The 25,704-nt window shown below is 53.8% G+C and overlaps 3 protein-coding genes across 13 annotated transcripts in view; all 3 read left to right on the forward strand.

The window, feature by feature from the left end:
- On the forward strand, positions 1–8,583 carry ubap1 (ubiquitin associated protein 1). Of its 2 annotated transcripts, none has more exons than XM_056410924.1 (7): positions 1–170; positions 1,912–1,958; positions 2,194–2,318; positions 2,515–3,234; positions 3,316–3,477; positions 7,584–7,685; positions 7,767–8,583. In XM_056410924.1, the coding sequence occupies exons 2-7, from the start codon at positions 1,919–1,921 to the stop codon at positions 7,905–7,907; spliced, it is 1,290 nt and encodes a 429-aa protein (XP_056266899.1). In that variant the 5' UTR covers positions 1–170; positions 1,912–1,918; the 3' UTR covers positions 7,908–8,583. The 2 variants fall into 2 exon arrangements, with proteins under 2 accessions (XP_056266899.1, XP_056266900.1); XM_056410925.1 differs by lacking the exon at positions 1–170 and adding an exon at positions 1,419–1,721.
- Positions 8,584–10,143: 1,560 nt separating this feature from the next.
- On the forward strand, positions 10,144–18,500 carry dcaf12 (DDB1 and CUL4 associated factor 12). 2 transcript variants are annotated; one of them, XM_056410983.1, is made up of 9 exons: positions 10,145–10,500; positions 12,983–13,273; positions 13,474–13,731; positions 13,970–14,030; positions 14,101–14,294; positions 14,454–14,519; positions 16,468–16,630; positions 16,692–16,870; positions 16,964–18,500. In XM_056410983.1, the coding sequence occupies exons 1-9, from the start codon at positions 10,441–10,443 to the stop codon at positions 17,120–17,122; spliced, it is 1,431 nt and encodes a 476-aa protein (XP_056266958.1). In that variant the 5' UTR covers positions 10,145–10,440; the 3' UTR covers positions 17,123–18,500. The 2 variants fall into 2 exon arrangements, with proteins under 2 accessions (XP_056266957.1, XP_056266958.1); XM_056410982.1 differs by having other exon boundaries at positions 10,144–10,500; positions 16,692–18,500.
- A 180-nt stretch (positions 18,501–18,680) lies between these two features.
- Positions 18,681–25,704, forward strand: part of ubap2a (ubiquitin associated protein 2a) — a 29,240-nt gene continuing 22,216 nt past the window's right edge. For 3 of the 9 annotated variants that reach the window (XM_056410969.1, XM_056410972.1, XM_056410970.1), the window contains exons 1-3: positions 18,682–18,778; positions 24,492–24,629; positions 25,624–25,701. In XM_056410969.1, coding sequence (XP_056266944.1) covers positions 24,534–24,629; positions 25,624–25,701 — 174 coding nt within the window. In that variant the 5' untranslated portion in view covers positions 18,682–18,778; positions 24,492–24,533. Of the gene's footprint in view, positions 18,779–18,869; positions 19,022–24,491; positions 24,630–25,623; positions 25,702–25,704 lie in introns of those variants that run through there. The other 6 variants (XM_056410973.1, XM_056410974.1, XM_056410977.1 and 3 more) reach the window with 3 other exon arrangements.

A 25,704-nucleotide genomic window follows, 5' to 3' on the forward strand; every position in this document is an offset into this window, starting at 1 on the left:
ACCAGTCGGAAGGGAGCTTGACAATTCAAGATGGCGTCCCACGCCGAAGCAGGAAAGAGATGTCAGAGTAAATAAAGGTCCGCCCGCCCCGCAGCCCGCCCCGTGACACCCCGCCACGCGGCGGTCGGACCTCCGGAGAACCGAAGCAGCGCCAGGCCGGACCGGACCAGGTGAGCGGGGCGCGGGGGGAGCTCAGGCGGGTCCAGGGGCGGTGGCGCCCGGGCGCAGCCGCCAGGCCATCGGAGCGGACACGAGCCGCGGACACGAGCCCCCAAACGACAACACCGCTGGGTCCGATGAGCTCTCCCACCGGGCCGAACCGGCTCCACCGGGCCGAACCGGCTCCCCTGGCCGACTCGGGTCACGTGACACGGCGGCTCGTTTCCCGAGCAAAGCGGCGACAGTGATGCTAGCTTAGCTTTTTGCGAATTAACACTGTCATAACTTTAGTTGTCACTCGAGCTCGCGAGCGTAGCTGCGCGTGCCAGTGACGTGACAGCCGGGGAGCCTCGTGACCCGCGGGAAGACTCTTCCCCGATCACGTGATGCACGAACTGAGCTGTTCTGGTCGGTTTAGGGTCGCTAAGTTAAGAACCACGGAGCTAGCTAGCTAACTGCTACCCAGGGTCTCTGACGTCACTGGTCTGGACGCCATCTACAGGGTCTCTGACGTCACTGGGTTGAAATGAAAGATATCTGATGGTAGTTAACCTCCTGGTCGTGAGCTCACTCTCGATCCTGTGACGTCACCTAGCATCAGCAGCCAGGCTGTCGTCCGGTTCCGCTGCCCTCAGTGGAGCTGTTCCTGGAGGCCAAATGTCCCTCCCTCAGGTGGAGGTCCTCGGGTCTCTGACCTCCCCTCAGGTGGAGGTCCTCAGGTCTCACTCTGAGCAGCAGGTGGAGGTCAGAGACCTGAGGCCCTCCACCTGAGGGGAGGTCAGAGACCTGAGGCCCTCTACCTGAGGGGAGGTCAGAGACCTGAGGCCCTCCACCTGAGGGGAGGTCAGAGACCTGAGGCCCTCCACCTGAGGGGAGGTCAGAGACCTGAGGCCCTCCACCTGAGGGGAGGTCAGAGACCTGAGGCCCTCCACCTGAGGGGAGGTCAGAGACCTGAGGCCCTCCACCTGAGGGGAGGTCAGAGACCTGAGGCCCTCCACCTGAGGGGCGGTCAGAGACCTGAGGCCCTCTACCTGAGGGAGGTCAGAGACCTGAGGCCCTCCACCTGAGGGAGGTCAGAGACCTGAGGCCCTCCACCTGAGGGAGGTCAGAGACCTGAGGCCCTCTACCTGAGGGGAGGTCAGAGACCTGAGGCCCTCTACCTGAGGGGAGGTCAGAGACCTGAGGCCCTCCACCTGAGGGGAGGTCAGAGACCTGAGGCCCTCCACCTGAGGGGAGGTCAGAGACCTGAGGCCCTCCACCTGAGGGGAGGTCAGAGACCTGAGGCCCTCTACCTGAGGGGAGGTCAGAGACCTGAGGCCCTCTACCTGAGGGGAGGTCAGAGACCTGAGGCCCTCCACCTGAGGGGAGGTCAGAGACCTGAGGATGTTGGCAAACCAACACATTTGATCCAGGGTTTATTTTATTTTATCTTAATCTCCTTTCCACGATCAGAACCGCCTTGCAGCTGAAAGTGGATCCATCTCTTCACCTGCTGATCACTCGTCTACCTCTGTGTTCGCTGGGCGTGGACACAGCGGCGCCTCTGTTGTCACGGTTACAAGGTGTGACCCGATACTGGGACGATGGGACTTGAGCCAGTGACTGTTCCCATGTGTCATCGCCCAAAGCTTTGACTGTCAATATGAGAGGCTGCTCTGGGTGGTGGTGTATCCTCTGGGTGGTGGTGTATCCTCTGGGTGGTGGTGTATCCTCTGGGTGGTGGTCTGACGGCTGCTCCTCGTGTCGTTTCAGAGTCTCAATGGCTGCGAGGAAGTCTGGATCCGATGTCTTCAACAATGGTGAGGAGCGTCTTTGATCCCGTCTGACCTGCGCCTCCTGTTGAGGAGGTGCCGGTTGGCGCCTCCTGTTGAGGAGGTGCAGGTTAGCGCCTCCTGTTGAGGAGGTGCAGGTTGGCGCCTCCTGTTGAGGAGGTGCCGGTTGGCGCCTCCTGTTGAGGAGGTGCAGGTTGGCGCCTCCTGTTGAGGAGGTGCCGGTTGGCGCCTCCTGTCTCCTGACGCTCCCTCTGTGGCGCAGGGCCCATCAGCTACCTGGAGGACGTTCCCTTCAAGATCTCTGACCGGTTCCGCTGCCCGGCCAAAGTGGGCTTCCCTGTTGGGTTCTGCCCCCCCGACTGTGGCCCCCTGCTGCTGGACTCACAGGTGAGGAACCGATCACCTGTTGACTGGGGCAGCATGAGAGCCTGCAGGAACACCTGGAGCAGTCATGGAAAAACTTACATCACTAAAGTTGTTTCCTGGTTCTCTCTGCCCCGTCATGGTGCTCTCTGCCCCGTCATGGTGCTCTCTGCCCCGTCATGGTTCTCTCTGCCCCGTCATGGTTCTCTTCTCTCCCCAGTATGACTTTTCTCTGGCGCGGCGCAGTGTGCTCTGGGGCGTTGAGCTGGCTGAGGCCAGAGCAGCAGAAGCCAGAGCGAAGGAGGCGGTGAGCGGGGAGCGTCCGGCCCAGGGTGCGGACGCCGCAGAGGACCAGGACCTCCTGCCCCCGGCGCTGAACCCCGTCCTGGCGGGCCTGAGCCACAATGACATCCTCACGCCGCTGCCGGCCCCCAGCCTCGGGCCCAGGAAGGCCCGGCCCAGCTCCCCGCCGCCGCCGCACCGCCTCAACCTGGCGGACTTCGAGCGTGAGGAGGACCCCTTCGACAAGCTGGAGCTCAAGACTCTGGACGACAGGGAGGAGCTGCGGAGCATCCTGCAGAGCCAGCCCCCCCCGGAGGCCCCCCCCCCGGAGGCCCCCCACAGGTCACGAGGGAGCAGCCCGTCTCCCCCCGGCACCAAGCCGGGCCTCCCCCATCAGCCCGACGGGCTCGCCGCCCTGCTGGACGCGGACCGGGTCGGGCGGCCCGGCAGGACGGGCCTCGAGGCCGATGACCGGCCCTGTAACATCCGCTCCCTCACCTTCCCCAAGCTGTCTGACTCCGGTGACCCCGAGCCGCCGCGGTGCGGCCCGCTCGCCGCCGCCAGACCGCACCTCCTCAACGGAAGCCCGCCCACCGCGCCCGAGGCGCTCGTCGGCCCGGAGCCCGGCGGCCACGCCAAGAGCGGAGCGCCGAAGCCGGTGAGCGTGAGGCCACGCGGCGCCGTAGACCCGCGGCGGTCCGGAGGAACCGCACTGACCCGCCTTTGTGTTTCCCTGCAGGCCGACCCCGGGTCAGGACCGGCGGGGCTCGTGCCGTGCGGGGTGGCGCCACTCGGCATGAGCCCCGGCGAGCGGCAGTGCGCGGAGACCCTGGTGGGCATGGGCTACTCGTACGACGCCGTCCTCCGGGCCATGCAGACGCCGGGCCGCAGCGTGGAGCAGGTGCGCCGCTGCCGAGCAGCGCCCGTATATGAAGGGTTTTAATCCCGTTCTCACAACTCAGACTTTCAGATTAAACACCCGACCTTCACAGGGATTAGAGTTTCAGATTAAACACCCGACCCTCACGGGGATTAGAGTTTAAGATTAAACACCCGACCCTCACGGGGATTAGAGCTTCAGATTAAACACCCGACCCTCACGGGGATTAGAGTTTCAGATTAAACACCCGACCCTCACGGGGATTAGAGCTTCAGATTAAACACCCGACCCTCACGGGGATTAGAGTTTCAGATTAAACACCCGACCCTCACGGGGATTAGATCTTCAGATTAAACACCCGACCCTCACGGGGATTAGAGCTTCAGATTAAACACCCGACCCTCACGGGGATTCGACTGTTCTAGGGGAGCAGTTTGTACCCGCTGCTTTAATGATCCGTGTTTTAGCACCACAAGCTGCCAGAGCACAATAACAATAACTTTAATCCAGACTGTGTGTTCATGTGTTCATGTTCATGTTCATGTGTCCATGTATTCATGTGTTCATGTTCATGTGTTCATGATCATTTGTTCATGTATTTGTGTTCATGTCTTCATGTGTTCATGACTTCGTGTGTTCATGTGTCCATGTATTCGTGTTCATGTGTTCATGTCTTCATGTGTTCATGTGTTCATGTGTCCATGTATTCGTGTTCATGTGTTCATGACTTCATGTGTCCGTGTGTCCGTGTGTCCGTGTGTCCGTGTGTCCGTGTGTCCGTGTGTCCGTGTCTTCGTGTGTCCGTGTGTCCGTGTCTTCGTGTGTCTGTGTGTTCGTGTCTCCGTGTGTCCGTGTGTCCGTGTGTCCGTGTCTTCGTGTGTCCGTGTGTCCGTGTCTTCGTGTGTCCGTGTGTCCGTGTGTTCGTGTGTTCGTGTGTTCGTGTGTTCGTGTGTCCGTGTGTTCGTGTGTCCGTGTCTTCGTGTGTCCGTGTCTTCGTGTGTCCGTGTCTTCGTGTCTTCGTGTCTTCGTGTGTTCGTGTGTTCGTGTGTCCATGTGTCCATGTGTTCATGTGTTCATGTGTTCATGTGTCCATGTGTCCATGTGTTCATGTGTTCATGTGTCCATGTGTCCATGTGTCCATGTGTCCATGTGTTCATGTGTCCATGTGTTCATGTGTCCATGTGTCCATGTGTTCATGTGTTCATGTGTTCATGTGTTCATGTGTCCATGTGTTCATGTGTTCATGTGTCCATGTGTCCATGTGTCCATGTGTTCATGTGTTCATGTGTTCATGTGTCCATGTGTTCATGTGTTCATGTGTCCATGTGTCCATGTGTTCATGTGTTCATGTGTCCATGTGTCCATGTGTTCATGTGTCCATGTGTCCATGTGTCCATGTGTTCATGTGTTCATGTGTTCATGTGTCCATGTGTTCATGTGTCCATGTGTCCATGTGTCCATGTGTCCATGTGTCCATGTGTCCATGTGTCCATGTGTTCATGTGTCCATGTGTCCATGTGTTCATGTGTCCATGTGTTCATGTGTCCATGTGTTCATGTGTCCATGTGTTCATGTGTCCATGTGTCCATGTGTTCATGTGTCCATGTGTTCATGTGTCCATGTGTCCATGTGTCCATGTGTCCATGTGTTCATGTGTTCATGTGTCCATGTGTCCATGTGTCCATGTGTTCATGTGTCCATGTGTTCATGTGTTCATGTGTCCATGTGTCCATGTGTCCATGTGTCCATGTGTTCATGTGTCCATGTGTTCATGTCTTCATGTGTTGACGTGTTCGTGTTGATATGTTCGTGTTGACGTGAGTTAACATGTTCGTGAGTTAACATGTTCGTGTTGACGCGAGTTAACATGTTCGTGTTGATATGTTCGTGTTGACGTGAGTTAACGTGTTCGTGTTGACGTGTTCGTGTTGACGTGAGTTAACGTGTTCGTGTTGACGCGTTCGTGTTGACGTGAGTTAACGTGTTCGTGTTGACGTTAACGTGTTGGCGTGACGTGTTAACGTGTTCGTGTTGACGGTGTTCGTGTTGACGTGAGTTAACGTGTTCGTGTTGACGCGTTCGTGTTGACGTGAGTTAACGTGTTCGTGTTGACGTGTTCGTGTTGACGTGAGTTAACATGTTCGTGTTGACGCGTTCGTGTTGACGTGAGTTAACATGTTCGTGTTGACGCGTTCGCGTTGACGTGAGTTAACATGTTCGTGTTGACGTGTTCGCGTTGACGTGAGTTAACATGTTCGTGTTGACGTGAGTTAACATGTTCGTGTTGACGCGTTCGCGTGTTGCCGTGAGATAACATGTTCGTGTTGGCGTGAGTTAACATGTTCGTGTTGTCGTGAGGTAACATGTTCGTGTTGACGTGAGTTAACATGTGTTGGACGATGAGTTAACATGTTCGTGTTGGACGTGAGTTAACATGTTCGTGTTGACGCGAGTTAACATGTTCGTGTTGACGTGTTCGTGTTGATATGTTCGTGTTGACGTGAGTTAACATGTTCGTGTTGACGTGAGTTAACATGTTCGTGTTGACGTGTTCGTGTTGACGTGAGTTAACATGTTCGTGTTGACGTGAGTTAACGTGTTCGTGTTGACGTGAGTTAACGTGTTCGTGTTGACGCGTTCGTGTTGACGTGAGTTAACGTGTTCGTGTTGACGTGTTCGTGTTGACGTGAGTTAACGTGTTCGTGTTGACGTGTTCGTGTTGACGTGAGTTAACGTGTTCGTGTTGACGCGTTCGTGTTGACGTGAGTTAACGTGTTCGTGTTGACGCGTTCGTGTTGACGTGAGTTAACATGTTCGCGCGTTCGTGTTGGACGTGAGTTAACATGTTCGTGTTGACGCGTTAACATGTTCGTGTTGACGTGAGTTAACATGTTCGTGTTGACGTTCGTGTTGACGTGAGTTAACATGTTCGTGTTGATGTGTTCGTGTTGACGTGAGTTAACATGTTCGTGTTGACGTGAGTTAACATGTTCGTGTTGACGTGAGTTAACATGTTCGTGTTGACGTGAGTTAACATGTTCGTGTTGACGCGTTCGTGTTGACGTGAGTTAACATGTTCGTGTTGACGTGTTCGTGTTGACGTGAGTTAACATGTTCGTGTTGACGTGAGTTAACATGTTCGTGTTGACGCGTTCGTGTTGACGTGAGTTAACATGTTCGTGTTGACGTGAGTTAACATGTTCGTGTTGACGTGTTCGTGTTGACGTGAGTTAACATGTTCGTGTTGACGTGTTCGTGTTGACGTGAGTTAACATGTTCGTGTTGACGTGACGGAGTTAACATGTTTGTGTTGACGTGTTCGTGTTGACGTGAGTTAACATGTTCGTGTTGACGTGTTCGTGTTGACGTGAGTTAACATGTTCGTGTTGACGTGTTCGTGTTGACGTGAGTTAACATGTTCGTGTTGACGTGAGTTAACATGTTTGTGTTGACGTGTTCGTGTTGACGTGAGTTAACATGTTCGTGTTGACGTGTTCGTGTTGACGTGAGTTAACATGTTCGTGTTGACGTGTTCGTGTTGACGTGAGTTAACATGTTCGTGTTGACGTGTTCGTGTTGACGTGAGTTAACATGTTCGTGTTGACGTGTTCGTGTTGACGTGAGTTAACATGTTCGTGTTGACGTGAGTTAACATGTTCGTGTTGACGCGTTCGTGTTGACGTGAGTTAACATGTTTGTGTTGACGTGTTCGTGTTGACGTGAGTTAACATGTTCGTGTTGACGTGAGTTAACATGTTTGTGTTGACGTGTTCGTGTTGACGTGAGTTAACATGTTCGTGTTGACGTGTTCGTGTTGACGTGAGTTAACATGTTTGTGTTGACGTGTTCGTGTTGACGTGAGTTAACATGTTTGTGTTGACGTGTTCGTGTTGACGTGAGTTAACATGTTCGTGTTGACGTGTTCGTGTTGACGTGAGTTAACATGTTCGTGTTGACGTGAGTTAACATGTTCGTGTTGACGTGAGTTAACATGTTCGTGTTGACGTGTTCGTGTTGACGTGAGTTAACATGTTCGTGTTGACGTGAGTTAACATGTTCGTGTTGACGTGAGTTAACATGTTCGTGTTGACGTGTTCGTGTTGACGTGAGTTAACATGCTGCTGCAGGTGCTGGACTACCTGTTTGTTTACGGCCGTCTGTGTGAGCGAGGCTTCGCTGCTCCGGCCGTGGAGGAATGTCTGGAGCTGAACCCGAGCTCCGAGGAGAAGGTAGGAGCAGCTTCACGGCTTCAGATCAACTCATCGTGTAGCTCTTGTCTTCTCTCATCCTCTCATCCTCTCATCCTCCAGGCTCTGCAGTTCCTTGAGCTCATGTCCAGATTCGGTGAAATGGGCTTCCAGCGTGACGCCATCAAAGAGGTTCTGCTGGTCCACAACAACGACCAGGACAAGGCTCTGGAGGACCTGATGGCCCGGGCCGCCGCCAGCTGAGCCCCGCCGGCCCCCGCAGCCCCCCCCTCCTGCCCCGGCTGTGGAGGCGCAGTGGGAGGAGCTTGTGGTTCTCTGTGCTCGAGCGTATGGAGTCTCGGCACCTCTTACCGAGTGGAGGGGGGTTCTTCTGGTTCTGAGACCAGGTAGTGGAGACTGAGCTGCTGGGGAGAACCCAGAACCCCATGAAGGAGCCGGCGGTCCACACGGACCCGTCTGGACTCTTGAACCCAGCGGACTGAGCGGCCCTCTCCTCTGAGACTGACCCCAGACCAGTGGCTCCGGGAGGTTCCTCTGCTGCACCTCCTCTTCACCTCCTCTTCATCGTTCAACGGCGGTCCTTTTCATCTCGGCATGGAGGGGACCGTCACGCCTTCAGACCCGACGGTTACGCAACAGTTCACTGTCCAGTCGCTCGGCACTGGAGGGAGGAGGGGAGGGGCCTCTCTCCATAACCCACTGACGCACACACCACACACACACACACCACACACCACAACACACACACACCACACACCACAACACACACACCACACACACACACATTTAATGATTATCGTCTTATTTAAACTCGTTCACTGATACTTTCTTTTTAAAATGCAGAGTTTGTGAAGATGTCTTAACTGTCGTGAACTTGTTTTCCGGCTGAGTGGTTCAACAGAATAAAGAGTCCCATGTCGTGAGGCTTGTTCTGTGTCCAGAGGCCTAGAGGTCGCGCCTCTCCTCTTTCCTCTCGTGCGATGCGAGTTCATCTCGGTTTGAGGTCTTAAAGTTGAAGCTCCACCAGCTGCCCCTGTATGTTTATGGTTGTGTTCAGTACATGTTTTAAAGTCTGCTCAGTGGCACCAACGGTAAGGACGGCAGAACCATCTGTCGTCGTGACCTCTGACCTGAAGGGGACTGAGTTCAGACCCGTCAGCTACATGTCATTGAGAAGTGGCTCTGCTCCAGAACGATGTGTTCAATAGACCATGTTAGAACACTGGCTTTATGAAACGATCGGGGAGTGGAAGAACATCCAGGACTGCTGCACCAGGTGACCTCAGACGTCCTCACCCAGACCCTCTGCTGTGGGAGGAAGAGGTTAAAACCCTCTCCAGGTGAGCTCCCCTGGGATCGTGTCTGCTGACAGAATGAGGTGTTCCAGATGGTGGAGCACGCCTCCGCCCTGTGCCGGGCCCTGGTGAAGGGGGTCGTCAGGCGGTGGCCTCGTGGGTCAGGGGTCATCAGGTCCATACGCGTAGCGCTGAAGGAAGTTTAAATATCTTAAGAGTTGTCTGAGTCTTTCCTGAGCTCCTGAAATGTGAATTGCAAAATGTTCAATTTATTCTAGAATGATTTGTAAAATCCTCCAGATTAAAGGAGCACATCTTCTCAGTGGTCCGGCTTCATCGCGGCTGCATTGTTTACTTTGATTGAGGCTGTTTTCTCAAGCATGGTGCCAACGTGTTGTGAGGGAGGAGGAGGAGGAGGAGGGCCCTTCTGACGTCACTGGCAGCGTGTGAACGGGAGAGCAGCACGTCCACCGGCAGGACGCAGACGACATCCGTGTGGTTCCGTCTCCACGGCAACAACATGCTCATCCTGATAAAGCCACCTTCAGGAGAATCTGGAGAATGTATAATGTTCAGATGTCTGATTTCTTCTAGAAGTTCTCAATGTTCACATAAATAAATTAAAATATACACTTATTAATCCCCAAGGGGAAATTAGTTCTCTGCATTTAACCCATCCTTAGTTGTTAAGGAGCAGTGGGCTGCGGTGAAGCGCCGGGAAGCAACTGGGGGTTCAGTGCCTTGCTCAAGGACACTTCGACTTGCAACTAATGGGGAGAGCGGGGATTGAACCCACAACCTTAGGGTTGCAGAACAGCTCTCTTACCCCACTGAGCTACAGCCGCCCCAGGTGTACCTATGTCATGAATAACAGCCACGTACATTATGAATACATATTTTAATTATTTAATTAGTTAATCTGACATTTAATAAGACTGCAATTTTTAACAAAACACACTGATTGTATTAAGATATTTCCTGATAGAAACATTAAAGCTCACTGAGGATATTCACATTTGGGCAAATTAAACATGATATATCTTTTCAATTTCACCAAATAATGTTCCTGGTGAAACAACAATAGTATTTCTTTAAACCGAGGAGATAAAAAATAAACCAACATCTGATCAACTATCTTACGCATTTGGCGTGAACGAGCACGCGCAGCGCGCGCGTCCCCGTACGACCTTGTTTTTGTTGATGTTTAATGTGAGTGCGGCTGCGCGCGGCTCGATGCGACCCGGCAGAACGAGGCGGTGACGCTCCGGTGTAGACGCGGACCGAGCCGACCGAGAGCCGACGGAGAACCGACCGAGAACCGACCGAGAGCCGACGGAGAACCGACGGAGAGCGCCCTGGCTCGTCGTCGGACGCTGCCAGCGAGGGCCGAGAAACAGAACGAGCATATCGCCATTATATGAGCCAGTGTCCCGCGTCGCTTTCACCCTCCATGTGGGTGAGGGAGCTGTGCGTCTCAGACTATGGCGAGAAAAACAGTTAGCAGGAAGAGGAAGGCGGGGGAGCCCAAGGACCAACAGCAGGTAGGCGGACGCTCACCGAGCGGCTAACGCGCGTCAGTTGGGTCAGCATGCTAACTAGCATCGGGCTAACCCGGTTTAGCTGGTCGGACTGGTGACGTTATAACCCGTTATACATGAGGCTGTGTGGACATCACGGTAACCCGCCCCCGGAGGCCCTCTCAACGGGCCGTTCCATGAGCGACGCTGCCCGTTGCTGTTGCACGGCGGTGCTAGCCGAGGGGCTAGCTGCCTCCTCTTATTATTATTTAATAGTAATCGGGATTAACACCCTGCTCCCTGGCAGATGACGCTGTCAGCCCCTCGTCGGCCCGGGGTCACCACCGGTCACCCGCTAGTCTCCACTCAGAAGAGCGTTAACCGACATTTATAACCGGAATGTTGTCTTTCAGCGTCCTTTTATTAGAAGGCACTTCGTTAGCCACCGCTAGCTGTTGAGCTAACGTTAGCGGAAACGTTGATTGACAGTTAGCTCGCATCGCTCGGTGCGCGCGCACCAACCGGAGAGGTTGGTGCGCGCGCCTCTCCACGGCAGCTGCTGCCGCCATGACGCAGCACCGGGACACTGGACGTGCTACTACTGCGTCATGTATGTGGCGAGGGGCCGCGTCACGCCTCATGACGTCACGCCTCATGACGTCGCAGCAGTAGCCACAAGAACAATATCACCATAAAGCGACTGCTATCTATATAGATCTATAGATCTATATAGATATAAATATATATTAGGGATGCACCGATCTGATCGGCGCCGATCCATATCGGCCGATATTCCCATTATCGGTTTTGATCGGCGTTCTCAAAACGGCCGATCAAACTTGGCCGATCAGATGACGTAACATCTGTGAGAACTATCAGACGTTTCAATCGCACCGCAACGGAGACGATGCGCCCGGCGAGGGCCGCAGAGGTCAGAGGTCAGAGGGGATCCTCACCACCGGGCGGCGTCCCCGTCCCCCGAGTTGAATCTCTGGGTCGACTCAGCCGACTCTCACATGTCTGCCCCTAGAGACGCTCACGCTAAACACATTCCATCGGGAGCTAAGAGGGTTTGATCAAGTTAGCGAAGGATTTAAGTGACAACATCCGGTTTTGCAAAGTTAGCGGAAAGAACCACGTGAAACAACATCCGTTTTTCAAAATAAGATGTCGACAAATCAAACACTATTACATATAAAAGTAAACAATGAACTGATTTTGTATATTTAGAGATCGTTTCTGAGATGTAGCTTAAATTATGCTAACATTAAAACATGTTTACTCAACCAAGGAAGAGTTTATAAAAATAAGTCAGACTTTTGTATGTTAAACAAAGTCCTGTAAATAGATTTCCCCAAGAGTTCCAGGAAATGAATGATGCAGATGTGTTCCATATATATCCCCTACAATAGCAATCAATCAATTTTAATGTATCAATTAGGACATTTTTCAAAGTAAAAGTCCTAAATGTTTAAAGAAATCTGTAATTTCTTTAATGTTTGAGTTGCTTTATATATGTATTTCCTCATAGTCCTCGGCAATAATGCTCCACAATAAATAGAATGCTTCAATCGACACCATGATCGGTGATCGGCACCAAAAACCTGATCGGTGCATCTATATATATAGATATATCTATCTATATATATCTATATATCTATATAGATATATATCTATATATATATAGATATATATCTATATAGATAACGCGTTATGATTAAATTACAGGATTAATTAGTTAAATTTTTTTACTGCATTTAACGCATGCGCAGAATGAGCTTCCAATCCGTCTGTTGTTGGTCGTCTCTCTAGCAGCATATCATTCTGTCTCTAGTGTCGCGTTAACACGACTCCGATCTCCGTCTCGCGCGCACAAATCACTTGCACCCCCCCCGTCAACAACTCTTCTCGGCTCGCGCGCGGCAGAGCTCCGACGTTGGCGCGCGCACTGGTGAGCAAGTTATGTGCCCCCCTGTGTATAAATGTATATATGTGATTAATCATGATTAATCCACAGAAACCTGTGATTAACCTGATTTAAAATTGTAATCGTTTCACAGCCCTAATATATATATATATATATATATCTATATAGACATATAGATATCTATATCTATATAGATATCTATATATCTATATAGATAGATAGATAGATATATTTGGTGTTTTGGGAGTTTGACAGCTTTCAATTTGACATGTTATTTTTTGAAATGCCCATAAACAAGCGTCTTCGTGGGCAGATAAGTGTGACTGGGTACCTTGTATGATGGTCTGTATAGCGGTGGTCTGGACCTACATCATAGGAGACCAATACTGTTGTCCTACCTAGAGAACATCAGTCAGGGCTCTGCACACTGGGCCTGTACATTGACCGCCCGTCCTCATGGGTCTCAGGATCCACTTGGTCATAAATGTGTCCCCAGCAGCTCCAGAGAGGAGCTGAGGTCAGTCTGATGATGTGATGATGGTCAGCGTGTTGCTCCTGACGAGCCCCGTGTCTCCTCAGCTGGGCTGGTGTCAAGCGCCACACAAGCGGAGCCGTGTTTCCTGTTGGGCGCGCCACGCCCAGCAGTGGTGGTGCGGCCGGCGCTCGGTGGTGTGCGCCCTGCGGGGCCGAGAGTTCAGACCCCAGCAGCAGCACGAGTTGCGGCTCCAGAGGAGCCTCCGGGGCTTCGCGGCCGGCCGGCTCCCCGCCATCCTCAAGGAGAGAGAGTTCTCCCTGGGCCGCCTCAACAAGGTGTTCGCCTCCCAGTGGCTCAACCACCGGCAGGTGGTGTGCGGCACCAAGTGCAACACGGTGAGTTCCCAGCTGCTGGTTTGACATCCCACAGTTCATCCACTGAGTGGTTGTGTGTGAAGAGAGGGTCAACGGGTCATCGTTGGTGCAGTGACTCCCATCATGTCATCATTCCTCCACGTGATGATCCCAGCTGGTCGGCCCTCTCAGTCCCCTGGAGTCTGACCTTCTACCCGCTGTGGCTCCTCGTGTTCCTGCAGCTCTTCGTAGCCGACGTCCTGACGGGGCAGATCACTCGCATCCCCATGCTGAAGGACCGCGAGTGTCGTGGTGCCGGCTCCGGGGCGGCGGGGCGGCACCCCTTAGGAGGCGCCCGCGCCCGGCTGGACCAGCAGGGCTGCGGGATCCACGCTATTGAACTGAACCCCTCTGGAACGCTGCTGGCCACAGGAGGAGACAACCCCAACAGCCTGGCCGTCTACCAGCTGCCCACCCTGGACCCCGTGTGCGTGGGAGATGTAAGTGGGTCGTCCAGTCAGACGCTTTCCTTCCTGTGATGGCTGTCATCACTCATGGGATGCTTCAGGAGGGCGTCGCCCTGGTGGCTCCTCCCTCACGGGTGGCTGTGGTCAGTGTGTCGCTCCCACTGCAGGAGCGATGGAGCTGAGCGTGATGTGTCCTTGAGTGAGCTGGTGGTGGCCCATCAGCAACTCCAGCACACAAGATGGTTCTGCATTAAATAGTTTGTGTTCTCAGGAAGGTCACAACGACTGGATCTTCTCCATCGCGTGGATCAGTGACAACATGGCGGTGTCTGGTGAGCGATGGGAACGACCACAGCTGTGTGCACACGTCTCTACACGCCCTGAGGACGTGTTTCTCTTCAGGGTCCAGAGACGGCTCCATGGGCCTGTGGGAGGTGACGGAGGAGGTCCTGAGCCAGGCGGAGCGGAGTCAGAGCGAGGAGGCCGTGCCCTCCTACGCCCACATCTCCCACCGCGCCCTCAAGGACATCCCCAAGGAGTACACCAACCCCTACAACTGTAAGGTCCGAGCCCTGGCCTTCAACAACAACCACAAGGTGAGCTTCATGTACCTTCACTGAAACACGTCTTCATCTGTTGCCTGGGCATCTGAAACATATCCTGGATGGACCCGCCCATAGTGAATGCGTGGCCTTGCCGCTGACCCCAGGTCAGCCTGCTCACCCTCGGCCGTCTGTTCCGTTTCCTCTGTCCAGGAACTGGGAGCCGTGTCTTTGGACGGTTACTTCCACCTGTGGAAAGCTGAGCACAACCTGTGCAAGGTGAGCATGAGTCATCCTCCCGTGGTGCGTTCAGGGACAATGGGATGACGGCAGCTTGCTGCTGAAAGTTGTCGTCACTCGTTTTCCACTGCGAGTTTGAAGTGAGATCCGTTTCTCACCGAAAGTTTATCTTGGTCTAATATTCCTACGTTTCCGTCCGCGACATCGTGACCTCGTGACATCGCGACCTCGTGACATCGCGACCTTGTGACATCGCGGCCTCGTGACATCGCGGCCTCGTGACATCGCGACCTCGTGACCTCGTGACCTCGCGACCTCGCGACATCGCGGCCTCGTGACATCGCGACCTCGTGACCTCGCGGCCTCGCGACATCGCGGCCTTGTGACATCGCGGCCTCGTGACATCGCGACCTCGTGACATCGCGGCCTCGTGACAGCGCGGCCTCGCGGCCTCGCGACATCGCGACATCGCGGCCTCGTGACATCGCGGCCTCGCGGCCTCGTGACATCGCGGCCTCGTGACATCGCGGCCTCGTGACATCGCGGCCTCGTGACATCGCGGCCTCGCGGCCTCGTGACATCGCGGCCTCGTGACATCGCGGCCTCGTGACATCGCGGCCTCGCGACATCGCGGCCTCGCGACATCGCGGCCTCGCGACATCGCGGCCTCGCGACATCGCGGCCTCGTGACATCGCGGCCTCGTGACATCGCGACCTCGTGACATCGCGGCCTCGCGACATCGCGGCCTCGCGGCCTCGACGCGGCCTCGCGACGCCAGCGGCCTCGCGACATCGCGACGCCAGCGGCCTCGCGACGCCGCGCCGACTCGCGACATCGCGGCCTCGTGACGCCAGCGGCCTCGCGACCTCGCGACGCTGCCCGCGGACCTCGTGACATCGCGGCCTCGCGACATCGCGGCCTCGTGACATCGCGGCCTCGTGACAGCGCGGCCTCGTGACATCGCTGCCTCGCGACCTCGCGACATCGCGGCCTCGCGACATCGCGGCCTCGCGACATCGCGGCCTCGTGACCTTGCGACATCGTGACCTTGCGACATCGTGACCTCGTGACATCGCTGCGTGACCTCGCGACGCCAGCGGCCTCGTGACATCGCGACATCGTGACCTTGCGACCTCGTGACCTTGCGACATTGTGACCTCCAGACCTCGTGACATCGCGACCTCGTGACATCGTGACCTCGCGACCTCGTGACATTGCGACATCGTGACCTCGCGACCTCGTGACATTGCGACATCGTGACCTCGCGACTCGTGCCGCGACATCGTGACCTTGTGACCTTGCGACATCGTGACCTCCAGACCTCGTGACATCGCTGCCTCGTGACCTCGCGACATCGCGGCCTCGCGACATCGCGGCCTCGTGACCTCGCGACACGCCGTGACCTCGCGACATCGCGGCCTCGCGACCTCGCGGCCTCGTGACATCGCGACATCGTGACCTTGCGACCTCCAGACCTCGTGACCTTGCGACATCGTGACCTTGCGACCTCCAGACCTCGTGACATCGCGGCCTCGTGACCTTGCGACGCCAGCGGCCTCGTGACATCGCGGCCTCGTGACATCGCGACCTCGCGACCTCGTGACATTGCGACATCGTGACCTCGCGACCTCGTGACATTGCGACATCGTGACCTCCAGACCTCGTGACCTCGCGACATCGTGACCTTGCGACATCGTGACCTCGTGACATCGCGGCCTCGTGACATCGCGGCCTCGTGACCTCGTGACATCGTGACCTCCAGACCTCGCGACATCGCGGCCTCGTGACATTGCGACATCGTGACCTCGCGACCTCGTGACATTGCGACATCGTGACCTCCAGACCTCGTGACCTCGCGACATCGTGACCTTGTGACCTTGCGACATCGTGACCTCCAGACCTCGTGACATCGCGGCCTCGCGGCCTCGTGTCCGACCTGTGTGCGGCCCAGAGGCCCCGTGCTGACGGCCCCTTCCCGTCCCGTAGATCCTGTCCACCAAGCTGCCTCACTGCAAAGAGAACGTGTGCCTGGCGTACGGTCAGGAATGGTCGGTGTACGCCGTGGGCTCTCAGGCCCACGTGTCCTTTCTGGACCCGCGGCAGCCGACACACAGCATCAAGTCCGTCAACTCGAGGGAGAGAGGGAGTGGTGAGTCGCCTGTGGGGGGGAGGACTCCATCATGTCTCCATGTCCACCTCCGTCTGTGCAGGCATCCGCTCGGTGAGCTTCTACGAGCACATCGTGACCGTGGGCACCGGCCAGGGCTCCCTCCTGTTCTACGACATCCGGGCCCAGCGGTTCCTGGAGAACCCTCTGAATCCCGGCGGAGGGTACCGCAAGTTCCCAGGAGACGGCATCCTCAAGCTCTCCACAGGGAAGGGCTGGCTGGTACCGATCCGTCTCTCTTCATTGTGTTTACAAAGAGGACGCGCGTGTTGTCCTTCCTTGTCTCCTCCCCTAACCGTCCTCTCCTGCTCTCAGAATCACGATGAGACGTGGAGGAGTTACTTCTCAGACATTCATTCCTTCCCCAACGCCGTGTACACGCACTGCTACGACGACTCCGGCACCAAGCTGTTCGTCGCCGGCGGGCCGCTCTGCTCCGGCCTGCACGGCAACTACGCCGGCCTGTGGAGCTAGCCTCCTCGCCTCCTCGCCACTCGATCACTACGGCCTCGCCTCCTCCCTGCCGGCCCCTCCCCCTCTGCGCCCCTGCTGTTGCTCTCGCTCTTTGAGCCGTGTGTCGTTCCTGTTTGGGTCCACCGCCCTCAACGCTTCAGTTGCTCCTTACACTTATTTCACTTTTCATTAAAATGTACAAACGATTAACTCGTAATGTTCAAGAGCTGCGAAGTCTGCCGCGAGGAACTCTTTGAGCTTTGAGAAGCAGCGAGGTTCAGGATGAGGCTGTGTCGGGTCGCCGCCGCTTCCTCCTCAACTCCTTTGGGTTTTCTCACGGAAACGGACGGCAATAAAAGAGAGAGGAAGAGAGGAAGAAGCGAGACTCAAGAGACGACTGAGTTGGAAGGACGTTGGACCGACCTCACCAAGGACTTCTCTCTCTTTGCAGGCGTGTGAACAGCCAATCAGCACGGAGCAACGTTGAGGTCGTTGTTCTGAATTAATCCCAACAGATGCTTATTTTATTCAGTGTGATGTGACAGGTGTACCTGCTGATACTCTACTTTTCTTTGTATTTATTTGCCCTTTACGCAGCTGGTCCGGGTGTTTATAGCTGCTTCTTTTGAGGATAGATTGTCTCTTTGCCCTTTTGACCAGAATACGTTGGAGCAGATCGGACCATCGGTGGTGTGTTCTGATCCGTAACCTTCCGGTCTCCCTAGAACATTTAGCCCGCGATTTTAAGTCTTGAAAGCAAATCAGATCCGATTATTGATCGATTGAGAAGTCTTTAATGTCCGGGGTTAAAGCCCCCCCCCCCCCCCCCCCATGGGACTCCCCACAGGAACGAGGAGGTCAGTGCAGCTCCCTTGGATCTCCTCCAGCACCACGGAGGCTCGGAGCTGGAGGCTGCAGGCACATACGCTGTTGTCACCGGCGTAAAACATTCTTCTTTCTTCTTTTTTGTACCAAGGAGTGAGTGACTGCTTGTTCCGGGTTCGGTGGAGGCCGGGTCGGCCTTCCTCCGGTCTTTCTGTGAAAGACTGCGACAGGTGATCATAGTTTTCCTTTTCTACATGGAACTTTTCTCTAGTATTCAGGATAATGACATATTGAAAAGAGAAACCCCAATTACGACCACAAATTGAACAAATATCCAACACTTTTACGGTGTATTTTATATATAAATGTGTATGTGTAAAATACATGGGGACATCTGCATCTGTCTGAGGAAGTGTTGGACTGATCTGTCTACTTGGTGATGCCGGTTGTTTTTATACATGCCTCGTGAATGTTTTTACAAGTGACTAAATCTGAGGATATTGTAAGATATAAACATCTGAAAAAAACAAGCTATTAAATCTTTACAAAAGAGTAAATAAAACAATTAAATGTATTTTGATGGGACGTTTCATTTGAGTCGCACGGCCTCGTTTGTTCCGCCTGAAGGTCAACATGCTGCTCGAGACGCTTCCGGTTGGACACGAGCTTCACAGACGTGTAGATGCAACATATTATGACATGTAATATTATATGACTATAGGAACGTTAGAGCGCGCGCGTCCCTCCCGGTGGAGGCAGCGCGCGCGTCCCCAGAAGGGAGCATCCTCCCCGCGGCGGGGCACGTCACGTGACCACCTTGTCTGCTGCTGGCTGAGCGGAGCGGGTTCGCAGGTAACGGGACACTTCTCATCACGTTTCCCCGCTTCGCGGTCCGTGCTCCTGCGCGCGAGGGCCCGCGGACTCGAGCGCGTTCCCGCTGGAGTGTCCGCGTCCCGCGGCGCCGCTTCACGGGGCGCGAGCGACGTCTGTTACGAGCCCCGTCTGTTGTCCTGTTTCCCGGCGAGCCGCGTCGGGCTCGAGGCCTTACCTGTGGCTAAACACCGCCGTGTTACCGGCTCGCGAGGCGGTGCGCGCGTGAGTTCCTCGTCGTCAGTTAATAACGGGGCTATAAACGCGCGCGCGAGCCGCGGGAGTCCGTCACAAGTCGTGGGCTGACAGCCGGGACCGGGTTTCGCGTTAGCATCGTTAGCTGCGTCCCCTTCCCGGAGCACCGGTACCGGCAGCACCGGTACCGGCAGCGGGGAGGCCGAAGCGACACTACGGCCATTTTAATGTGTTGTTACAGAAAGACGAGCGACGGCCCGCCTGGTCCCGTGCGAGGTCCGAGGGAAGAAGTAGCATAGCGGCGGCTAGCGTTAGCATCGCTTCACAACAACAGCGGGTAGTTAGCTGTAGCTAGTCGGTAGTTAAGTGCAGCTAGTCGGTAGTTAGCTGTAGCTAGTCGGTAGTTAGCTGAAGCTAGTCGGTAGTTAGTGGGTAGTTAGCTGTAGCTAGTGGGTAGTTGGCTGTAGTTAGCTGTAGCTAGTGGGTAGTTTAGAGCAGCTAGTCGGTAATTAGCTGTAGCTAGTGGGTAGTTTAGAGCAGCTAGTCGGTAGTTAGGTGCAGCTAGTCGGTAGTTAGCTGAAGCTAGTCGGTAGTTAAGTGCAGCTAGTGGGTAGTTAGCTGTAGTTAGTGTGTAGTTAGCTGTAGCTAGTGGGTAGTTAGCTGTAGTTAGTGTGTAGTTAGCTGTAGCTAGTGGGTAGTTAGCTGTAGTTAGTGTGTAGTTAGCTGTAGCTAGTGGGTAGTTAGCTGTAGCTAGTGGATAGTTAGCTGTAGTTAGTGTGTAGTTAGCTGTAGCTAGTGGGTAGTTAGCTGTAGCTAGTGGATAGTTAGCTGTAGCTAGTGGGTAGTTAGCTGTAGCTAGTGGGTAATTAGCTGTAGTTAGCTGTAACTAGTGGGTAGTTAGCTGTAGCTAGTGGGCAGGTGGCTCCAGAAGAAGCGCGTGCGCGGCAGTCTCAGCCTGGGGACGTTATTGTATGTATAGTCGTGTCCAAACAGACTGTTGTTGTTGTTGGTCTGGGCTCGTGCGGTGCGTCGGGTGTTGGTGTGTAGGAGGTTCTCTTCTTTAAAGATCTTGAGTTACTGAAATGACATTTGAAGCCAGTTGGGCTTCTTTTGATTGTTATCTTTGTTCTGAGCAGCAGCCAATGGCAGCGGCGCGTCGGCATGACGACACGCTGTGAGCTGGCTCGCTATTGTTCTCCAGCGGGTCACTGGGGACGTTCTGCTATCGTTCTGCTATCGTTCTGTTATTGTTCTGTTCTGCTATCGTTCTGCTATCGTTCTGTTCTGCTATCTGTCAGGACCCCGGAGTCTGGAAGAAAACCCGGGTCGCTGTAGTGGTAACCCACGGTTTACCCAGTGGGCAATTGAGGACCCAGATGCAGAGAGTACAGTCAAGAGTGTTTTATTTCCTCTCCGCCACAACGGAGTTTCACAAAATGTAAACGTGTCTTTAAAGCGGCAATAACGTGAACACAAGAGGTAGATCCAAAAAGGTATAATCCAAACGAAAGTGTCAAATCCAAAAGGGTATAATACCAACAACGAGTCAAAATCCAAAAATGGTATAATCCAAACGAGTCAAAATCCAAAAATGGTATAATCCAAACAAGAGTCAAAATCCAAAACACGGAAGAGTAGCGAACGTTACGAGAGGGTAACGAGGATCACTACGAATAATCAAACGTCGCGATGACGTGTCTAGCACACTGCCAGGTATTTATACCCTGGTCAAACAAAGTTAATTCAAGTGAAAACAGGTGTGGACCAGAAAGACTGACATAATGTCTTTCGGCCACCAGAGGTCGCCAAATGACCCCAGTGGCAAAAACAAAGTCCCAAATCATGACAGTACCCCCTCTTAGGAGTCTCCTGGCGACCCCTGGGCGATCAGGATGCTTGCGGTGAAAGTCACTGATGAGGAGTTGTCAAAAATGTTCGGGCCGGGACCCATGAGCGCTCCTCTGCGTTGTAACCCTCCCAGTCCACCAGGTACTGTAGCCCGCGCCCCGCCCGACGGGAGTCCAGCAACCGGCGAACTGTGAAGGCAGGCTGTCCACCCACGATGCGGGGGGTGGGAGGGGGCTTGGCAGCCGGGGCCAGAGGAGAGGACAGGAGGGGTCGCAGGAGGGAAACATGGAAAGAGGGGTTAATCCTCAGGGTGCGAGGAAGCTGGAGCTGGTAGGTCACCGGGTTGATCCTCCGGACGACCTTGAATGGACCAATAAACCGAGGCGCCAGCTTGCGGGACTCCACTCGCAAGGGAATATCCCGTGCGGACAACCACACCCTCTGTCCTGGACGGAAGGAAGGAGCAGGTCGCCGGCGCCGGTTGGCCTGGGACTGGTTGGTCCTCGCGGTGCGCACCAGGTTCTGCCGGGCCTTCTTCCAGGTCCGCCTACACCTTCTCATGAAGTGTTGAACAGAGGGCACCCCAACCTCCTCCTCCTGCTCTGCAAACAAGGGAGGCTGGAACCCAAACTGACATTGAAAAGGAGACATATTAGTAGCGGAAGACTGGAGGGTGTTGTGTGCATATTCTGCCCACGGAAGACAGGAGCTCCAGGAGGATCGTTGTCTGCCCCAGTGCCCTCAGGGTGGTCTCGTGCTCCTGATTCATCCTCTCCGTCTGTCCGTTCGACTGAGGATGGAAGTCGGAGGAGAGGCTGACCGTCGCCCCAATGCTCTTGCAGAAAGCCCGCCACACCCTGGAAGAAAACTGGGGACCACGGTCGGACACGATATCCAGTGGAAGACCAAACAGCCGAAATACATGGTTAAACACGAGTTTCGCGGTTTCAAGTGCGGACGGTAGCTTGGGTAATGGCACAAAGCGACAGGCTTTCAAAACCTGTCTACAATGACAAGAATAACAGTGTTCCCCTCCGATACGGTAGACCGGTCACAAAATCCATGGAAATGTGGGACCACGGTCGGTGTGGGATGGGAAGGGGATGTAGCAACCCCTGAGGCCGCTGGTGGGAGTTCTTGCTTCGTACACAGACGGAGCAGGCCCGACAAAAGACTTAACATCCTCGGCCATGCCAGGCCACCAAAACCGTCTCTGCACGAACTCCAGTGTCCGTCGAGCCCCAGGGTGTGCTGTGATACGAGAAGCGTGGCCCCACTGGAGTACCTGTGATCGTACGCCTCGGGGAACGAAGAGGAGTCCAGGCCTCTCCGGACCTGGGGTGGGTTCGTCCCGTTGCGCCCTTCTGACCTTGGCCTCAATCCCCCAGCGGATGGATGCCACGATCCGGGAGAGAGGAATGACGGACCTCTCTTCCTTATCTTGGCTATCCGAGGGAAACTGTCGGGATAAGGCGTCGGGCTTGATGTTCTTGACCCCGGGCGGTAGGAAAGGGTAAAGTCGAACCGACTAAAAAACAGGGACCATCGAGACTGTCGGGGGTTGAGGCGCTTGGCGGCCTGGAGGTACTCAAGGTTCCGATGGTCCGTCCACACCAGGAACGGATGTTGGCGCCCTCAGCCAGTGCCTCCACTCCTCGGCGCCAGCTTGACGGCCAGCAACTCGGTCACCCACGTCGTGCGGGATTCTGCAGGACTCAGCCGGTGGGAGAAGAAAGCGCGGGTGGATCTTGTTGTCCTGAGCCCTCAGAGAGTATAGCCCCAACCCCTACCTCAGAGGCATCCACCTCCACCGTGAAAGGCAGGGATGGGTCCGGAAGGACGAGAATGGGAGCCGAGGAGAACCTTCTCTTCAGTTCACAAAAGGCCTCCTCCGCCTTAGAGGTCCAGACGAAGGGACCCAGACCCTTCTTGGTAAGGGCGGAGATGGGCTCCGCAATAGAGCTAAAGCCTCGGATGAACCTCCTATAAAAATTTGCAAAACCCAGGAACTGCTGCACCCCCTTAATGGATCTAGGGGCCTCCCAGTCCCTCACTGCCTTTGTCTTCTTTGGGTCCATCTCAATCTGGGCCTCCCTGATGATGTACCCCAGGAAGGTAACCTCAGGCCTGTGGAATTCGCACTTCTGGGGTTTCACAAAGAGATGGTTCTTAAGGAGTCTCTTGAGAACTTGTCGGACGTGTAGGCGATGTTCCTGCAGAGAACTGGAGAAAATCAAAATATCGTCCAGGTACACGAAAACGAAGTGATTAATCATGTCACGGAGACAGTCATTGATCAGGGCCTGGAACACGGCTGGAGCATTAGTTAGGCCGAAAGGCATCACCTGGTATTCGTAGTGCCCCGTCGGGGTGTTGAAGGCCGTTTTCCACTCGTCCCCCTTCCGGATGCGGACCAGGTGGTACGCATTTCGCAGGTCTAGCTTGGTAAAAATGCTTGCACCCTGGAGGAGGTCAAATGCTGTGGACATCAGTGGCAGGGGATAGCGATTACGGATGGTGATCTTGTTAAGGCTCCGGTAGTCGATACAGGGCCGCAGGGAACCATCCTTCATGACACTATCGTTCTGCTATCGTTCTGCTATCGTTCTGTTCTGCTATCGTTCTGCTATCGTTCTGCTATCGTTCTGCTATCGTTCTGCTATCATTCTGCTATTGTTCTGTTATGCTATTCTGTTCTGCTATTGTTCTGTTATTGTTCTGCTATTGTTCTGTTATTGTTCTGTTCTGCTATTGTTCTTTTCTGTTATTCTGCTATTGTTCTGTTCTGCTATTGTTCTTTTCTGTTATTGTTCTGCTATTGTTCTTTTCTGTTATTGTTCTGCTATTGTTCTGTTATTGTTCTTTTCTGTTATTGTTCTGCTATTGTTACCTTCGCATTGAAAATGCCGGAAGGTTATGTTTTGATCGCCGTGTATTTATTTATTTGTATGCGTGTTATTCGCAAAACTCAAAAAGTATTGAACCGAATCGCATGAAATTTGGTGGGATGATTGTTTATTATCCGGGGACCAGTTGATTAGATTTTGGGATCGATCGGGTCAAAGGTCAAGGTCAAGGTCATGGAAAGGTCAAAATCTTTTTTTTTACCATAGCACGATACATTTTTGTCCAATTGGCATGCAACTAATGCCAAAATGTTCATAATTCAATGCCCAATCTTGTGATATGCGAAGGTATGCACTCTACCGAGTGCCCATTCTAGTTCTGTTATGTTATTGTTCTGTTATTTTTCTGTTATGTTATTGTTCTGTTATTGTTCTGCTATTGTTCTGCTATTGTTCTGTAATGCTATTGTTCTGTTATGTTATTGTTCTGTTATTCTTCTGTTATGTTATTCTTCTGTTATGTTATTGTTCTGCTATTGTTCTGCTATTGTTCTGTTCTGCTATTGTTCTGCTATTGTTCTGTTCTGCTATTCTTCTGCTATTCTTCTGTTATTGTGTGTGTGTGCGAGTGTGTGTGTGTGAGTGTGCGTGTGTCTTCCAGCTTCATAAGTGTATTCATGAAACTATTCTTTCCTGCATGTCCTCCGCGAGGCTCCGGCTCTGCAGTCACAGCGTTATCAGTGAACTGAGGCTCCTCCCACCTGTTGCTTCATTTCTACTTCCGTGTTTCTGGTTTCCTTTTGCAGATTTTTGTATTTTGTACATCCAGAGTTTTGTATATACTGTATATGATGAGCTCGCTGGGCGGCGACAAGGCCCGGGGCCCTCGAGAGAAAGCTGTGCCTGCTGCCACCCACGCCTCACAACCACAGAAACAGATACAGGTGAGCCACCAGGTGAACACCAAGGTCCTCATGACACACAGGTAGACACTAGACCACCAGGTGAACACCAAGGTCCTCATGACACACAGGTAGACACTAGACCACCAGGTGAACATGAAGGTCCTCATGACACACAGGTAGACACTAGACCACCAGGTGAACATGAAGGTCCTCATGTCACACAGGTAGACACTAGACCACCAAGTGAACATGAAGGTCCTCATGACACACAGGTAGACACTAGACCACCAGGTGAACACGAAGGTCCTCATGACACACAGGTAGACACTAGACCACCAGGTGAACATGAAGGTCCTCATGACACACAGGTAGACACTAGACCACCAGGTGAACATGAAGGTCCTCATGACACACAGGTGAACATGAAGGTCCTCATGACACACAGGTAGACACTAGACCACCAGGTGAACACCAAGGTCCTCATGACACACAGGTAGACACTAGACCACCAGGTGAACACGAAGGTCCTCATGACACACAGGTAGACACTAGACCACCAGGTGAACATGAAGGTCCTCATGACACACAGGTAGACACTAGACCACCAGGTGAACATGAAGGTCCTCATGACACACAGGTAGACACTAGACCACCAGGTGAACACGAAGGTCCTCATGACACACAGGTAGACACTAGACCACCAGGTGAACATGAAGGTCCTCATGACACACAGGTAGACACTAGACCACCAGGTGAACATGAAGGTCCTCATGACACACAGGTAGACACTAGACCACCAGGTGAACATGAAGGTCCTCATGACACACAGGTAGACACTAGACCACCAGGTGAACATGAAGGTCCTCATGACACACAGGTAGACACTAGACCACCAGGTGAACATGAAGGTCCTCATGAGTCATGACACACAGTTATTTGTAGTCTTGGTGTGAAGCTGCTCCTCCTCTGTTGTTGTTGTTGTTGTTGTCGTCTCCTGTTCACCGTCACGGTGCCGTTGGTCTCCACCATGCAGGTGACGGCCGAGCAGATCCGTCTCGCTCAGGTCATCTACGACAAGAACGATGCTGCCTTTGAGGACAAGGTCAACCAGGTG

This window comes from Pseudoliparis swirei, unplaced genomic scaffold (assembly GCF_029220125.1).
Source record: "Pseudoliparis swirei isolate HS2019 ecotype Mariana Trench unplaced genomic scaffold, NWPU_hadal_v1 hadal_30, whole genome shotgun sequence".
Classification (NCBI taxonomy): Eukaryota; Metazoa; Chordata; class Actinopteri; order Perciformes; family Liparidae; genus Pseudoliparis; species Pseudoliparis swirei.